The 17983-nt window shown below is 53.9% G+C and overlaps 6 protein-coding genes across 6 annotated transcripts; 5 read left to right on the top strand and 1 right to left on the bottom strand.

The window, feature by feature from the left end:
• Positions 1–599: 599 nt before the first annotated feature.
• AB675_2895 (Phototropin-2) lies at positions 600–3737 on the top strand (the record flags this gene model as incomplete). Its single annotated transcript, XM_018142902.1, has 2 exons — positions 600–2840; positions 2901–3737. The coding sequence occupies 2 exons, from the start codon at positions 600–602 to the stop codon at positions 3735–3737; spliced, it is 3078 nt and encodes a 1025-aa protein (XP_017996342.1).
• Positions 3738–6498: 2761 nt separating this feature from the next.
• AB675_2894 (uncharacterized protein) lies at positions 6499–7439 on the top strand (the record flags this gene model as incomplete). The annotated part of the gene is made up of 3 exons (XM_018142901.1): positions 6499–7184; positions 7232–7329; positions 7384–7439. The coding sequence occupies 3 exons, from the start codon at positions 6499–6501 to the stop codon at positions 7437–7439; spliced, it is 840 nt and encodes a 279-aa protein (XP_017996387.1).
• A 573-nt stretch (positions 7440–8012) lies between these two features.
• AB675_2893 (Serine/threonine-protein kinase PRR1) lies at positions 8013–10030 on the top strand (the record flags this gene model as incomplete). Its single annotated transcript, XM_018142900.1, has 2 exons — positions 8013–9546; positions 9594–10030. The coding sequence occupies 2 exons, from the start codon at positions 8013–8015 to the stop codon at positions 10028–10030; spliced, it is 1971 nt and encodes a 656-aa protein (XP_017996453.1).
• A 784-nt stretch (positions 10031–10814) lies between these two features.
• On the top strand, positions 10815–12736 carry AB675_2892 (Dihydroxy-acid dehydratase; the record flags this gene model as incomplete). The annotated part of the gene is made up of 3 exons (XM_018142899.1): positions 10815–10894; positions 10958–11918; positions 11978–12736. 3 exons carry the CDS (start codon positions 10815–10817, stop codon positions 12734–12736), a joined length of 1800 nt encoding a protein of 599 aa, XP_017996358.1.
• A 1478-nt stretch (positions 12737–14214) lies between these two features.
• Positions 14215–15600, top strand: AB675_2891 (uncharacterized protein; the record flags this gene model as incomplete). Its single annotated transcript, XM_018142898.1, has 1 exon — positions 14215–15600. The coding sequence occupies one exon, from the start codon at positions 14215–14217 to the stop codon at positions 15598–15600; it is 1386 nt and encodes a 461-aa protein (XP_017996420.1).
• Positions 15601–16582: 982 nt separating this feature from the next.
• AB675_2890 (uncharacterized protein) lies at positions 16583–17443 on the bottom strand (the record flags this gene model as incomplete). The annotated part of the gene is made up of 2 exons (XM_018142897.1): positions 16583–16932; positions 16975–17443. The coding sequence occupies 2 exons, from the start codon at positions 17441–17443 to the stop codon at positions 16583–16585; spliced, it is 819 nt and encodes a 272-aa protein (XP_017996404.1).
• Positions 17444–17983: the final 540 nt, after the last annotated feature.

Here is a 17983-nt window from a genome sequence, read left to right as displayed (position 1 = left end):
CGTAGCTGTAGCATAGTTGCATGAATGATGAGCCTGAGTAGTAATAATAAAAAGCAATGCATTTCACTCGCTTTGCATCCAGGCTGGGCTTTCCAAGTTTTGCTGTTCGAAATGCTCTAGGGATCGGGAAGATCGACTCGGATCTGTGATGAGAATCCACAATTCCGAACTCTCAGCAACACGCAAAATCATCGTCCATTTCCACTGCCAGCATCTGTCATTAGCATCGACTCTACCACCCACAAAGGCGCACCGCCACTCGCGGCGCAGCAGATGCTATCAAGCCCTTTTCCGCTTCCCAATCCTTGGTCTCGCCAGAACCAGCCCTGCTTGATGCTAACCTTGTATTGCCCCGCTCCTATGAACCAATCCATGCTGGCTACCTACATCATGCTCTATGACGATTCGAGACTACTTGATGATGTGCCTCGATATCAGTATAGACACTTGTTCACTCCACCATAGCTACTCAGGAAAGTACATGCACAGTCAGTCTTCGTCTCTGTTAAATCTTCATTGGCGTACATGGAGCTATGGCCCCCGTGCTCATCTTCCGGTGTTCTATACTGCCTGCTTCCTGAGTCACGCTTAAGTCAGTGATGGATTTCGAGAGACTGAAGCAGAGCCTACGACTTCGATCTGGTCGGTCACGAAAATTGCGCGAACGACAAAGACCGCCAAAAGAGGCAGTGGCATCAGGTCGATTCGGCCAAGCACCGCCGGCAGCCCCAAAACCTGAATCAAAGCCTGGACCGAAACTTGTCAGAGCTCCTGGCAAAGATCAGCTGTCGCAAACGGAAAAGGCTCGACCGGAACGTAAAGGCAAGCCAACGCGCAAGCACGAAGACAGTGAACCGAAGCAACCACAGAAGACCAAAGATCAGCAGCCGACTCAAACCACGAAAGACGTCGCCGAAGCATCACCGCCGCCGGCCAAGCAACAAAGTTCGGGAACAGAAACCAGAGAGAAGCCACCCAAGCAACCCATGGCACCGAAGGACGAGCCTGAGGTGTCTGACGACAACGAGGGCGAAGACTTCGATTTGCGCCCGCCAGCTCCTAAGCCAAAGCGAGAGTCTCTAGAAACGACCACAGAGCTTCTGTTCTCGGCGGGTCATCTAAACTCGATACTGCATGATCCACAGTCGATCGCACGTTTTACAGCGTTTCTCAACAAATACAAGCCAGAGTATCAACCGCTGATCCTGGGATACCTTGAGACCCGGAAAGCTATCGCTGCCATCGAGTATGCCAACGCCGTAGCTGCTGGGGCCGTGCTCAGTCAGGGGGAAGTATCAAAGAAAACATCTCCAAGATCTGCCGCCAAGTTAGACGAAGCGTTCGAAGATGCCTCGAACACCGCGTTCAATGCCCTAGTCGGCACAGCTTTGCCGATGTTCGTCACCTACAGTCTGATCAAAGTAGTATCGGAGTGTCTGACGAATGAAATTACTGGCAAGCAGAGTGCTGTTATGCAAAACCTGGTGGGCGGACTGTCAGAGGTCTTCTGTCTCACAGACCCCAACCAGCCAGACAACCCCATTATCTATGCTTCCGAAGAGTTTTATCGATACACTGGGTATGGTAGTGACGATGTCATTGGCCACAACTGCCGATTTTTGCAAGGCCCGAAGACTTTGCGAGAGTCTCCACGGCGACTGAAAGAGGCGATCCAGAAAGGGGAATTAACGTGCGAGGCCTTGCTAAATTACAGAAGAGACGGACGACCATTCGTCAATCTGCTCATGATCGCACCACTGCACGATGACAAGGGCAAGGTAAAATACCACATCGGAGCTCAGGTGGACATATCGGGCTTGGTTGAGAACGGGAGAGGTCTGGACTTTTTCGCAAAGTACCTCGAAAGTCGGCAGCCTCGGGGCAGAGGTCGTACCAACGAAAATGATCGATGTAAGGAGGAGCAGCTCAGTAAGCTGCGTGAATTGAGCGAAATGTTTGATCTCGAAGAGTCTGCAGTGGTGCAAACACATAGTCGCTCCAGCTCGATCGCAAGGGACGATGACAGTATAGCCAGCGTCGACAGGCCCAAAGCCCTACGTCGACTCTTTGTTTCCGACTCATCTTCGGAAACTGAAGACGAAGACGACGATACGCAGACCCAGACGTCAGCGGATGCTTGGAAGCTGGCGCAAGAAGGTCCTCCAGGAAAGCTGACGGGCGGTCTACCTGGCGTGTACGACACGTTCATGCTGATTCGCCCTGCTCCGTCGATGAGAATCATATTTGTCTCAAGGAAAATACAGAAATACGTCAAACATGTTCAGACTCGGTTTATGTCACATGTAGCCGGGCCGCCTCGGACCTTGGCAGGATTGAAGGAAAGCTTTCTTGCTGGGGTGCCTGTCTCTGCGAAAATATCCTTCAGCCCAGAGGCAACCAAGAACCACGATGGCACGAAGATTGCCACTGGTTACAAGCATGAAGATGGCGAACTGGGCAGAGCTTGCTGGATATCTGCCACGCCCATGCTTGGCTCTGACGACAGACCTGGTGTGTGGATGGTAGTCTTTGTCGATAAAGCAACGGCATCAAAGCAGAAGCACACCAAGAAGGTTGAAGCAGACGCCAAAGCTAATGTCAATACAACGGATAACGGTTCGGCCACTTCAGCGAAGTCCCCAAAGTCACCTGAGTCCAACGACTCGCCAAAGAGCGGGACGAAAACCAAACTGGACCTACCAATCAAGCCTGTTCGCATAGCCAGCCAAGGGCCGCCTCTGACGAGCGAAGGCGATGGTGGCGCGAATAGGGATTTTGCCAAAGACGATGAGGCCCAGACTACTACTCAGCCCAGAGAAGCGCCGTCATCCGAGAAGCCTGTGAGTACGAAATGAGATCTGTTCGCACCTCATCGCTGGCCAGGGCTAACTGGTCCGCAGCTTGAGCAAGATGCCCAGCATGAAGACTCTGATTCACCACCTGCAGCGTCCACAAATGCTGCTTCGGAAATCGCATCAGACATCAAGGCTCATCAAGAGTCAAGACCACGTGGCCGACCCTTAAATGAATCCACGTCCGACTCTGCGCCAGGTGTGGGCATTGATATGTATCCCAACACTGTCCCTGCACGGCAGGAGCCGCACACGCCGCCTCGAAAAGCGGAAGACAGACTCGATGTAGACGAGCAGGACGAAGACCTCAATGCCACACCGATAGCGACGCGGATCAATACTCGAAGCAGTAGTCCTGACCGGGGCCACAGCCGAATCGAGCCGCCACCTGAGATCCAGCACCATTCTCCTCCACTAGCTCCAACGAACGACCACAAAAGGGAGAACGCGGAGGACAGTCCGAACGAATACCACGACGCAACGCCTATGGATGACTCGCCTACAAAGGCAGCACCAGCCCAGCAGGTGGAGGATGAGAACACGCCAACAAAGCCAGAAGCTCAAGGAGAGGTCCGCCGCGGAGGTGAGCGGGACCCGAGACCGGACGATGACGGTGATGACATCCACGAACAAGACGACAACGACGATGGAGCGTCATTTGTAACATCCAAGCAGACCCCTCCACAACAGACGTCCAGCAAACGTTCTACCTCAGGCATGGTTATAGACTACCTTACACATCCAGGAAGCTCGGGTCCGGGAAGTAGACGAAACAGAGTGAATGCAGAAGAGTTTGGGCGAATATTGCAACAATCCAAGAACGATGGCAAAGGAGACGAGCCCTGGGATGTCGAGTGCCTCAGGAGTCCTTATAGCGTCGATTAGCATTCGGAGAGGGGTTGGGGCGTTGAACATGTAGGTATTTAGCTGCATATTCTGGACGACTAGGGAAGGTGCAATTTTGTTTGAATGCATTATTGTTCGAAGTCGAAACGGCCTGACTATGCTGGAGCCACGCAACCTGACAGCATCGACGTTGCCAGATGAGTGAAGGAGCTCGCATGCAGGCATACCGAGACGGGCAGCAGGGTTCTTTTGAGCCGCTGGACTAAGGACAAGGGCTTCGAATGCCAAGCGGACGGTTCATATCCAGGATCCCGAGATTTGTAATTTCTGTACGCTCTGTCCGCGGCGTGCCTGAGAGAGCGATGGGCATGTGAGTGTTCCATTGCATCACTACTGCACCATGATTATGATGGGCTTCGTTGCTGAGACCTTTGTATGAACCAACCTCCATTTGCGCATTGTGGTCCACCTGCGACGTTGATTTGAGTATACACAGTCATTGACGTTGGTTGACTCTGCTCAGGAGCATGCGTCAGTCTGCAGTGGCCAAAGCGCCAATTGACAACCCCCTGCATCTAAACTCTCCGCCTGAACTGCTGTGTACTTTTCTCACCTGATGAAACGAGGGATCAGCCTTGTCCGATCTTAACAAAACCAGCGGGTATGATGTCCGTGCTCTCAGGCGTCGTGTGAGCACTGTCCGAGATCGTTCCCGCGCCGTGACAGAAGTCCGCTTTCGGACTCGGTAAAGTGACAGAATGGACTATGCCTGGGACCGCGGAAATCTCCAAGTAGAGCAGTTGCTTGTCAGGAAGATGCCGCCTTGGTTCTGTCGAGTCTCAGAAGCGCGATTCTCTGAACAGACATTGCTATGCTGAAGTCCTGTTCCAGGGCACGGTAGAGACCCAGTAGGACAGGCCAGAGACTTTGCTAGCCGCGAGCTTCGTGCCTGCCAAAAGCGTCAAGCTGCTTCTGACATCCGCCATTTCCGCCGGTACTATTCGCAGATGCAGTCTTGCAGATTCGGATGCGGGGGCTTGAAGTGCTCGACTCAGTTGGCTATGACCGCGTTGTTCCCTGGACAGATGGAGATAGCGTCCATTGTTGAGAGCTGCTTCAGCCCTGGGACACTGGACCCCCTCGCACTCTACAAAACACGTGGGCGGAGTGTAGTATGGCTCAAGAAGTTTTGGAAATCAAAGATAGTGCTAGGGAGGATAAATTCAAAGTGAGGCGAGGTCTAAAGGGTCCAGGAAGGCAACCGCCCCACCTACGCGAGGCGTTCCTTCTTGTTGTTTCACCTGGAATAGTAAAGGCCAGAATGAACAGTAGTAACGACAAGCCTTGGTAGCAATTTCTCTCCTAAGCGCAAAGATCGCCAGCATCAGCCACGCTGCGACCTAGTTGCCATGTTCTGTACACACGCCTCCAGCACGCGCTGACCACGATGCTCGACTCGACTAGGATAGATCGACACACAAGCGAACGAACGCCTCAAACGCCGATCCCGCACGCTGCATGACCTACGCTGCCGTTTTAACAAAAGCAGCGGCGTCTGCTCCTATGCCAACATCGTGATGCTTATTGGATATGATAATGTGGTGGTCAAGTGCAAATGTACGCATCCGGAAACTGGTCCGCAAGCTTTTGAGTGTGTCTACGAACACCCGCGTTTCAACGCCTGTTGCAGGTCAAGGAACCTGCCTTCAAGATGAGGCTTTCCCCTGCGGGTCGATCTGACAGGGTTGACAGCTGCCGCTTCTGATTTGAGCAAGGCTGCCTAGAGATGATCGACATTACCACATTCGGACCCTCCGACATCTACAGTACCCGGTACGCTATTCGGACCACACACTTGTACTGTTGATATGACGTCTATTAAAGCCGGATCAATTTCGTTTCATCACTCTCGAAGGCCCAAGAAAGGGTCTACATGAGCAGACTGCGCCACAAGACGGCAAGGGATGACATACGACGTCTCTAACTGCATGCCCTACTCTCGGGATATTCCAACTATTTGTAAAGTATCTTGATCCACAAAGGCGGTACCGCATTCGTCCCCATTCGTCCCCATTCGTTGTTTAGTACACCAAGGCGAAGATACATCGATCACGTTCGGATCTGATCGCGCATGCCAGATCTCGCGTTACTCAAGCGATCTTTTAGTATGCTTGAACACGTTCGCGATCACTTTCGTCTTCTCGACGCCACATTTTCCAAGGATCCCAGCAAGTACTGTCCATTCAACGCCAGCATATGCGTTTTGGGGACCACCGTTTCAAATTCGGTGATATCGAGGAATTGATCGTCCACTGTTCGAGATTTGAAATTTTTGGTAAACACGAGATGTGTTTGACTTTGAGTACCGCTGGCTTGGGGGAACAAGATGAAGACACTCGTGTTGATGTTGTTGTCAGCGACGTGGAAAGCCATCTATGATTCACCGGTTGAAAGCCATGTACTGGCCCCCTTCGCAAGCCCTGGATATATCAAGGTCGAGACTGCCTCACTCAGTTTTAAGAATGCACCAGACCCTGAAGCTAAGGTTACATTGATACAAAGCGATTCGTGCAAACGGTTCACTACGGATAAAGTCGAATCAACCAACTGTACAGCAACAGACCAACGGCTCCAAGATCGCCTACCTCTTCGAAGCTAAGGTCTCTCTGCGCCGGTGCTTAGTCCAAGCAATAGCTGGCCTAGACATGCAACAAGTTTTAAGAGCAGAGCTCTTGTGATCGTATCGCCGAGAAGTTTGCCCAGCATCAGTGGGATTGCCCTCAATGAGCCAGCTTCCCGTATGTCGGAGGAGTCAACGAAGACCGACCAGACTCAAAGTCCAGAATTGTCCGATACGGTCCCGACTCAAAATCCAGATTTATCTGATACGGTATCAACTCAGACTCCAGAGCTGTTTGATACAGTATCGATTCAACGATCAGAATTGTCTATTACAGACCCGACTGTGACAGGCCCGGCAGCGACAACAGCTGATCAGCCCATAGAACGCCAAGACCCATCTCCGCCGCCAGAGACCAGCGCACTACCGAGTGAGAGCAACATCGAAACCGAACAGACCGGCAGTGCAATAGAGAAGCAACCTTCTGAAGAGCCGCCTCAGGTGGAGATGGAGCTCGCGTCCGACCCGCCGGCACATATCGCCGCCGGGTCGCAATTACGTTGGCCGCTCGTTGTACTGCTCAGGTCGACCAAGAGTAAGGCCGCTGCACCCAACGCCCTAAGTCGTCAGAATCAGAGCTTTGGTGGTGTTTGGGCATTTGTATCACTCATGAGTGCAGATGGGTCAACGAGCCTGGCTCCGCCTCACCCAGAATTGCTGTTGGGCCAGCCGGTTGCGTCCATTCGTAGCCTGCCTGATGTTCAAGGTCAGGAGAGCTCAGCATTTGCGTACGCAAGCTTCCCTGGATTAGCGATCGCATTACCAGGGCGGTACTTATTTAAGATCAATGTTGTAGACATGCACAGGTCAGTTTTGATGACCGGAGGAGGTCACACGATTTAACGAGAAGCAGTGCTCACATGGGCTCAACCGCGAGGGTGCTTAAACCGCTGCATACGGACACCTTCGACGTCGTCGATGAGATGAACCCAGCTGAGGCGGCTGCTGCTGGTAAGAAACAGTTTCTCCGCTTTCACCGGACCTTCTATGCTGACTCGAATCTAGAATCAATCGTCGCAAAAGCTTTCGCACGCCTGGAGGAGATAGGTTTGACAATCTAGCAACATGTTCGTGGCCGCATTTGAACTCGCCACAGCGGTGACAGCATAGGTAGGGTGTGTTACAACGGAAGGAGACAACCCTGGCTGCATCGTGTTATATCACACCAGGGAATCAAAAGTTGGGACTTTAGTAACTTGATAGCGAGTTGAATAGCACATTGTCCTCGCGGACTTTCCAAGACAGAGGCCCATACTTGGTAGTGAGGATAGTGTGCCTCCACATGAAATGCAGGAACAGCTTGTCTAGTGACATCAAGTCCGGCAAGGTTTCGGCACGTCCTCGAGCAAGCACACATGATTGGCCTTGCGATTCGTCGCCCCGAGCCCCGAAGAACGCGGCGTTGATATTGACGATGCATGAACACAACGTGACGATAACCTCGCATTTGTACTACAACACAGCGTCCGGATTTTCCTTGTTCTGTTGTGCCACCATAGACATCGTTATCGCTTTCTGCGGCAAAAGCCCACGACGAACCCGTGCATGCTGTCGCTATTGAGGCCTCGTCTGGGCCTTGCCCCTCGCGTTGTCGTGTCCGGCTCCTCGAGCACGAGCAGCCCCTAAGGCCCGTCATGCCCGACTCACAACGACCAGGCCAGCTTCGAGATCTGCAGGTGAACAATCATCCTTCGAGCCTCAGACATATGTCTCCACCTTCCTCCGAACGAATTGCGGACCAGCAGAAGCTGCATGGCTGCTCCGTTCAGGATGACTACGATTTCGGTGGACATGTCCTTCTCACGCCGCCTCCACAGCCGGACTACGTCAATCCGCTCGACAAGTTGGCCATGGCCTCGTCGCCGATCAACATCGGCGGCAACAATCAGAATGGCAAGAGCGAAGAGGCCCAACACTGGAGTCATTCCAGTCGGCGCGAGAATACAGCTTCCTCCACGACGTCCTCGAGAGATGCAGCTACCCTGCTGAATGGACTGCACATCCGAACAGATGTTGGCGCCGTACGTCGGCAGGGATCTGATCAGTCCATGGGCTCCGAGTACCTTCTGCGAACGAGCGCCTCGCAAGCCAGTCTACCTCGTCGAGCACCGAGTATACGAGCAGCACTACATTCAACGGCAGGCTCGCTTTCGCCTGGGTCCGTCATCGGCTCGCCGCAGATAGCAGCCATGCTGGACATAACGCCGCTACCGTCGCCGACCATGAGCGCTTTCGAGTCGTGGAAGCATGTGGCAAGAACAAGATCAAGAGGTTCATCTATATCCTCCAGGTCCGATCTGCCACCGTCAGTCTTCCCACCACTGTCCTCCTCTCCGAGCTCTCCCCGTAGGAAAGGCTATCCCAGCTTGCACACATCTCGACAATCGATCGACGAAGACGACCGAGACGATCACGCGCGAAACCGCAGCATTAGTGAGTACGTGCCGGAAGCCATAGCATTCCCAAAGACCAAGAACATATCGGTGTCTGGCAGTGGGCCGCCGATCGAGGTAAGCTCTCCCAAGACTGCGCTGCATCGAGAGGAATACCTAGGAGAGACGCGAGGACTGGTCACACCGACGGTCCCTCACCATCCACCGTCAATTAGGCATGACGCGACACATGATGAGGAGCCGTCGCCCAAAAGACAGAAAAGGGAAGTTTTCGTTGCGAGCAGTGTCTACTCTGATCAGCCGCGATCGTATGAAGCAATCCAAGAACTGGGCACCGGGACGTTCAGTAAAGTATGGCTAGCGGTGCGCAAAATGCCAGAGCGACGAGATACAATCGACTACACAGCTGATAGCGTCAATCTGGCTGGCGTGAAAGCAAGATCACGGCGGCTGGTGGCAGTTAAAGTGGTTGAGCATGGCCCTGCTGGTGGTGCAGACGCGGAACGTGTCGAAACATCGTTGAAGCGCGAAGTGGAGCTGTTGAAAGCGGTCAAGCACCCGTCATTGGTGCACCTGAAGGCGTTTGGCACCGACGGCACTCTTCGTGCTCTTCTTGTCATGAACTACTGCCCTGGGGGCGATCTGTTCGAAGTCGCAAGCACGAAGCTCGAGGTTCTCACACCACCCCTTGTGCGGAGGATATTTGCAGAGCTAGTCTCGGCCGTGCGGTACCTTCATCAGAAGTACATCGTTCACCGAGACATCAAGCTTGAGAGTAGGTCATTCGCGTATTACAAACCACGAACATGCTAACCTGTATAGATGTCCTCCTGAACATACCACTTCACGTGCACAAAGACGTTCCGGACTGGCAAACCCTCGATCGAGCAGTGATTACGCTGACAGACCTGGGTTTGTCAAGGCGAATACCCGAACCACCGGAAAGTCCACTCCTCACCACTCGCTGCGGCAGCGAAGACTACGCGGCGCCCGAAATACTGATGGGCCAGCCCTACGACGGACGACAGACCGATGCGTGGGCGCTTGGGGTGCTGTTGTACTCACTCATGGAGGGCCGCCTGCCCTTCGACCCTGTTCCTGGAGCCAGGGGCGACCCAGCCATCCTACGAGCCCGGACACCTCACCGGATTGCCCGCATCGAGTGGTCTTGGGTGCGGTACGGTGATGAGGATGGAGATTGGGATGCGGAGAAGGGGAAAGACTTGCAAGGAGCTTTCAGTGTGTTGATAGCTTGTTGAAGCGCAACACTCGCCGGAAACCGTTGGAGGAGATTCGCCAGATGCCTTGGGTCACTGATGGGGTTAACATCGATGGCGGTCTGCGGTGGGTCGAGGAGGAGGCTATGTAAGACTATTTTGTTGTGTACTCCCAGGTGGCACTACCGATCTTCTCCTGAAGGTTGTGCCTTGGGGGAGCGACACGGGTGATGTACAGGAATGAATGACCTGAGAACACGATTCTCAAACAGTGCATATGCAAGGCGATCTGCCTCTAGCCTTACTGTCTCACTGATCTTGTACACGCCGTGCTTCACAGAATTTCATTCATGTCCATCCCCTTTCCAAGCCGCCTTGCCGGGGAGCAGCGCACGACTCCGGACTCGTAGCTGCCAATACCAGCACCCTGATTGGGCAGTATCAATGGGAGTGGAGTTGTAAGAGAAAGCCGTGAGCTCCAACGCGAAATGCGGAGGGCGTTCGGTTTTGGGGAAATTTCTTATGGAACTGCTCGATGCTGGCGATTACATTGCGCTGAGTTGACCGGTGACTTCCCCAGATTCGACGCTGCTGTTGTGAGTCAAGGTGTTGTGGTACGGTATTCGAGCAGGTGCGAGTGAGAACTAGTGCTTGAGCGGGGACATCGCGTCCTGGACTTCCTCAAACTTTCGATCTCGACTTCTGCGGTTTGAGGCGCATTGTGAGGCCTTCGAGCATTGCAGCAAAGGTGCGAGCAGCAATATCGAGCAAGAGAGAGTGAATAGACTGGCTCGAGGGCCCTACTGCTGGGCCTTCGTCTTGAGATATGGCGGCTACGTTGTCGTTCCGTAGCGGCAGCATGTTCTCTACCGCGGTCAGACGCACCACACGGGGCGTCTACAACAAGTGCGTACCATGTTATTCATCTGCAACTTGATTCTGAAAGGCTATGGCTGACCATTACCCCAGACGCACCTTCGCAACGTCCCCGGCCACCCGGCAAGCCACTCCCAAAGACACGACATCCGACCTGATGGGCCTGAACAAGATCTCCTCCACCATAACGTCTCCCAAATCACAAGGTGCCTCCCAGGCCATGCTCTTCGGCACCGGCATGACAAAAGAAGACCTCCAGAAGCCACAAGTCGGCATCTCCTCGGTTTGGTTCTCGGGCAACCCCTGCAACATGCACCTAATGGACCTCTCCAACGTCGTTCGCCGCGGCGTCGCCGAAGCCGGTCTCCAACCCATGCAGTTCAACACCATCGGTGTCAGCGACGGCATCAGTATGGGCACCACCGGCATGCGCTACTCCCTTCAATCACGCGAGATCATCGCCGACAGCATCGAGACTGTCATGGAAGGCCAGTGGTACGATGCCAACATCAGCATTCCCGGCTGCGACAAGAACATGCCGGGCGTCATGATGGCCATCGGTCGACTCAATCGCCCTTCTATCATGGTCTACGGCGGCAGCATCGCTCCCGGCTGCGCCAGGACCCAGAACAACGCCGACATCGACATCGTCAGCGCCTTCCAAGCCTACGGCCAGTTCCTCTCCGGCGACTTCACCGAAGAGCAACGGTTCGACGTTATCCGGAACGCCTGTCCCGGCGAGGGCGCCTGCGGCGGAATGTACACGGCCAATACCATGGCCTCCGCGATCGAGACCCTCGGCATGACCCTGCCCGGCTCCTCCTCATCCCCCGCTGCCGGCAAGGCCAAACAACTCGAGTGCCTGGCCGCGGGAGCAGCCATCCGCCAACTCCTCAAGCTCGACCTCAAGCCTCGGGACATCATGACCCGGGGCGCATTCGAGGACGCAATGACCGTCGTCATGGCTACAGGTGGCAGCACCAACGCCGTCCTGCACTTGATCGCCATGGCAGATGCCTGCGGCATCACCCTCACCATCGACGACTTCCAATCCGTCAGCGACCGAACACCATACATCTGCGATCTGAAGCCTCGGGAAAATACGTCTTCCAGGACCTGCACAACGTTGGCGGTATCCCAGCCCTGCTGAAATACCTCATTGCTGAAGGCCTTGTCAAGGGCGAGCACATGACTGTTACCGGCAAGACACTCAAGGAGAACGTCTCAACGGCACCAGACTTTCCGTCTGACCAAAAAGTCGTCCTACCGCCCTCCAAACCAATAAAAGAGACCGGCCACCTTCAAGTCCTCCGCGGCAGCCTCGCGCCTGGTGGCGCCGTCGGCAAGATCACCGGCAAAGAAGGCCTACGCTTCACGGGCAAAGCAGCTGTCTTTGATTCTGAGCCCGCATTCATCGCTGCCATGGAAGCTGATAACGGGGCTACGATCCAGAAAATGAAACAGCAGAAGACTGTCGTCGTGATCCGATATGAGGGGCCCAAGGGCGGGCCAGGCATGCCGGAGATGCTTAAGCCTTCCAGCTTGATCATGGGCGCTGGATTGGGGAAGGACGTAGCGCTGATCACGGATGGACGATTCTCAGGCGGTTCGCATGGGTTCTTGATTGGGCATGTGGTGCCTGAAGCGCTGGAGGGTGGGCCGATTGCTTTAGTGAGGGATGGAGATGAGATCGTTATTGATGCAGAGAACAGGATAATGGACTTGAAGGTTGAAGAGAGCGAACTGGAGCAGAGGAGAAAGCATTGGGAGGCGAATAGGCCGAGGCCGAGGGTGGAGAGGGGCACGTTGGGCAAGTATGCGAGGTTGGTGCAGGATGCGAGTCGAGGGGCTGTGACGGATGCTGTTGCTTGAACGGGGTGTCTGGACAGCACGGTGGGTCCGACATGAAGATGGGTAAGGTCTGAAGAAGACCATGAATACATATTTCAGACTTTCTTCATTCGATGTTGGATGGCTCTTGGGGAGCCTCATCTTCTGTGTTCGGCTCGTGAACGTTCCTGCTCGTCCACGGAAGATCTGGAGTGTCCCACAACTGGAGGACTTGTTCACTAGCCATCCGTCAACGAGATCTCGATCTCATAGTGTTGCATGATCGTGTCTCTTCAGTTGTATAGTTCCGCTTCTCAGGCTTCGTAGGCTTGGCTTTTGGTTCAGGTACGGCAAGCTCCTGATTGGCCCCTGGGACTGGATGGAACAGCCATGATCTCCAACCTCAACGACATTCAAATTCCACCTCGTCTCATCTTCTTAATACACATAACTGCAATCCTTGAAGGATGGCGTGATGAGTAGGGCTCGCGCAGGTGCGACGGTGCCGCACACTGTATGAGCAGCATAGCGGCTTGGTTGCAAGCTGCGGAGACTGTCGTGCTGTCGTGAGGCAGCGGCTTCAATACGGATGAATGGTGCGGACTGCTGCTGCGCAGGAGCTGGCTCAAGAAGTGTTGATCAACGAGAACAATCTGCTGCTGGCTGGAAGATGTCCCTACACGGAGGGAATGTGGCTAATAGTGAGTTGCGTGGCCCTGTCTGGTTGAGAGCGGAAGATGTCGGACAGTCTGAATGTTAGGAGCGAAGCGTTGTGAACCGTGACATGGCCGAAGAGCTTTATGCATAGCCCATCAGGCCACGAAGTTGCTGAACTGCCACGTCGTACCTCGGACGATGGAAATACAGCAGGCAAACCCTCGCAGCCTGCAAAAGCGAAGAATGGGAGCGAGGGTGAAGTGGCTGAACTGCTGGATTGCTTACGTCTAAGAATCGTGCTGGCCGTCCCTACGCACGAAACTAGGCAGACGATGGAGAACGTGGATATTGCCTCAACTCATCGCTACCTCAACACGTGAAATCAAGGTGGAGTGAACTTTTGCCGTTGCCAACGTGTTGCAGACAGCGCACTTTCGAAATCGTTTCATTTAACAACCCCGCAGAATTGCTTTCGTTCTCTTCCTTGCTACAACAATACTACTCAAAACACGAACCATGTCCAATCCGTATTGGAGTATGACCCATCCTCAAGGAGGTAGCTACAGTTCCTGGAACTATGGTGCACAGCAGCCGCAGCATCCTCAGCAGGCGCAGATACCGACTCAGATGTATCAGCATGGGCAGCCGTTCCAGCAGCCGTTCCAGCAGCCGTTCCAGCAGCCATTCCAGCAGCCATTCCAGCAGCCATTCCAGCAGCCATCTCAGCAGCCATTCCAACAACCACAAATGTTTGATCGATGTCTCAGCAGCCACAGCCGCAGACACAGATCTATCCGCAAGGTCAACCAGCGCAGCAAGCGCCAGGTGGAATGCAATGGGGGATGCACCAAAACCAACCGCCAATGCCGCACCAGGCACAACAGGTGCAGTTTCAGCAGATGGCAGGCGGGCACAATTGGCAGATGGCGGCGCAACCAGTGGTGCAACATCCAGAGATGCCAGGCGGGTACAACCAGCCATACCAACAAGGCCAAGGCGGTTTCTACCCACCGATGATGCCACAAGCACCAACCCAGCCGATGCAAGGAGGGTATGACCAGCAATACCAGCAGTTCCACGGTGGTTTCAACCAGCAGCCGGTCCCAGGAACCTCGACCGCCTTCACCAGCGCACAATCAGCTGGTCCGATGCAGCCTTTTGGAGGACAGAACCCTGGATATCAGTCTGACCCTTCGCAGGTGTACTTCCAGCCTCCGTCAGGGCAAATGCAGCCAGGATATGCTCCTGTTCAACCTCAGAGTAACCACGTGATGCAGCAAAATCAACAACCGGCACCATCAGCAAATCAGTTCGGTGCTCCTGCGCAGGGCAACTTTGTGCCTCAAATTCCGCAGCCGGCCCTGCAGCCACCAATGCAGGCACAGCAGACACCACAGGTACCGCCACCGCAAGCATCCGCACCGCAGGCATCCGCACCGCAGGCATCCGCACCGCAGGCATCCGCATCGCAGGCACCTCTAGCTCCACCGGCACAGTCACGGCAGACACCATCATCACAGGTACCGCCACCGCAAGTAGCACCACCGCAAGCACCGCCATCGCAGGCACAACCGGCGCAAGCATCACGTCCACCCCAGGCCCCAGGCGCAGCTCGAATCCAGCGACTCCAAGACCAATCGTACATGCAGAAGGAGACGGTTCTGTGCCAGACGTTCAGGCGATTCGCAACCAGTCGATTTCGAGACCAACTGCCGATGCTGTCCTCGATACCTTATCTTCGCGCACAGAGACCCTGTCTATCCAGCCCAACAACACCCGAGGACACACCAGCACCTCTGTCGACGACACTGCCTCTGCTGCGCGCACCCGGAACGGATACTTTAGGTGCTGGGGCTGTACCAAGAACACCTTGCGCGACGATTTCTCGATCATCATGCACTTGGAGAGCGGAGCATGTCCCAGCGGTGTCAAAGATATCCACATTCGAACATGGGCTCAGGGATATTCCAGGCACCATGAGCTTGGGTATGAAATCCGACACAATGAAGACCGGCCCGAAGAAAACCAACACGATGACAACCAACACGATGACAACCAACACGATGACAACCAACACGATGAAGACGGACATGATGAAAACCTACACGAGGAAGACCAACACGCTGAAAACCTACACGATGAAGACCAACACGATGAAGACCGACACGACGAAACCCAACACGACGAAAACCGCCACTTTAGATGTCTCATTTGTGAGAATAGTATTCATCGACTCTTCAGTGGTTTGATGGCACATAATAATCAACATCACGGCGACGAGGACCACCATGGAGTCGACCGGATCTTGACATATCTTCGATCCAGGGTTCGAGCCAAGGTCAGAGGGCGGAGGGATTGATTTTTCTGCCGTATCAGAGGATCATTCATACGTCCTATACCAGTGTTCCCAGATTCGATATTCCATCTTGGCGCTTCGAGAAGCTGCCTGATCATGATGGTGATCATGACGATGACTAGTCATCACAAGAATTGCCGCTCGAAGATGACCCTCAGTCATTGGCAGAGCTATGTGTTTGTGTAGACGAGGATTCCACGTCGAAATCTCAGCGGCCCAGGGACTTTGGAACGCTGCGGCGTGTCGACTTATTGACACAGAGGACAAAGGGCGGAATAAATCATAGCAACAACGTGGAGAATGGAGCGAAGGACGAGACAGTGTGGAGGCAGCTAGAGCGAAGGTTGCGATGGTGACGTTGAAAAGGTATGCTCGGTGGGCTGGTGAGGGATGCGAGTTTGAGATGGGTGATTGATGCCGTCGCTGGGTTGGCGGGAACGAGAGGCGACTAGATCACGATTCAGATGAAGTCGTGGCTTCAGTGTCACGAAAATTGATATGTTTCTCTCCCATTACTTCTTGACTATGTCTGCAAATGAGTTGCTGGCTGTATCCTGCGCCATTAGCCTAGTCGCGGCAAGTCAACCTGATGCTGACCGGCAGTCGCGTATCGCCACCATGACAGATGCTCTATGCACTGATCCGCCAAAGCTGGACAAGACGAACAATTCGTCAGCCACTCGCCGCCTTCCAGGTCTGCTTGACAGCAAGATTGACAAGATGACGCTATGGATCCGAAAGCCAAGTCGTGATCACACTCCTACAAGTCCTCGAGAACTTCATGCGCATTTTCTGGAGCTCCGGAGCCAGAGCAGGACTATATCGCAGACACTCCAGCGCGGAGCGTCCGGAGGTTGCATGTTCGCAGAGGATTGCTAATCAAACAGCCCGAAGCCCATATCGTCGTCGTCCTCATCATCTTCGAAAGCAGGAAGCTCCTGATAGTGGTAGTGGACTTCTTGAAGGCGGTAGTGTCTAGGAGTATGCCCATCTCTGCGCAGGCTTGCGAGCAGATTCATCGCCTGAGTCACCCCCACCGGGTCGTGTTCTCGTGCTATGTCGAGAATGTGCTCGACTTCGACATTGGCTGCTCCCGATAGCGACCTATTGAAAGACAAAGCAGGGTCTCTAACGATCGCAGTGGTCAGCTGAGGACGAGCCATACCGTCGGTCTCTGGCAGAGTCTCATAGATGAGCCGCACATGATACTCGAACATGTTCAGATCTTAATGGCCTTCCAAGTAAATGTTGTCGCGCATTCCAGTACGGTTTTCGAACAAAAAGCGACCTATTTCCTTTTGCATCGCGATCTTGAGCTCGCTCAGCATCATGAGATCTGCGAGCTGGTAGATGTCCAGGAAGCCTGTCATATTGCCTACACGCATTCTCTCTTGTTCTGAGAATCGGACCGGGAAGTTGGATGAATTTGAAATGATGAGATGAATGAGTTCTGATATTTTCTTTTTTCCAGTGTAGAGAAAAGCCACAATGGCTGCAAGCGCGCAGGGATGGGTTTCCTCAATAGTCATGATTCCGTCTGAGCTCTCTCTGAATCCACCATCGATCGCAGCCCGGAAGTACTCGGATCTGGAGGCAAGGATGGACTTGTGTAGATTGAACACCTTATCTTTGCATCGTACCACGAAGTCGGAATATTTGCCGGTTTCTAGCCACTGCAAGACCACACTGTTAGGAATGATGGGCGAAGCAGGTACTTCGGTGCCGGCATTGGACATGGTGGTTGCTCCTTTGGGTGGTGTGTAGCGATGTCGATGGTTGCGTTCGGACTTTGGGGCGCCCGTGATGGTGGATCGCGAAGGGCTGGGAGGACGACTATTTGTAGCCGCGAGCGATCGATGTAAAAGTGTGGTGAAAGACCTATCGTGTGGTCCGCAGCAGGGAAGTGTGAAACAAGATCTAGAGGTGGCCAAGAACTTACCTGAGATCGCAAGGCTGCACACACGCGTTCGAAGTCTCGTCAGGTGAAGACGCCGCAATGACAGACGTGATCTAGCTGAGAGGCACTTGAAGCTGTCAAGCCATGGACTTGAATTGATGCTACCCTATAATTCTCAACTAGCATGTCCAAAACGGAGATACAGGCAGATTGGCTCGATGAGAGGGAAGGTGCAACAGTTGAATGGTGCATCGGGATGAGTGTCGATGGTACACATGGCTGCAAAGCTCCCATAACAGATATGACTGCCGTCTGGCTTATGCCGGAAGGTATTGTCGACATCTAACTATCGCTGTAGATGTTGCATTCTACGGTTGGT

This window comes from Cyphellophora attinorum (genome assembly GCF_001299255.1).
Source record: "Cyphellophora attinorum strain CBS 131958 chromosome Unknown Contig31, whole genome shotgun sequence".
Classification (NCBI taxonomy): Eukaryota; Fungi; Ascomycota; class Eurotiomycetes; order Chaetothyriales; family Cyphellophoraceae; genus Cyphellophora; species Cyphellophora attinorum.
This window is presented reverse-complemented; position numbering and strand designations above follow the sequence as displayed.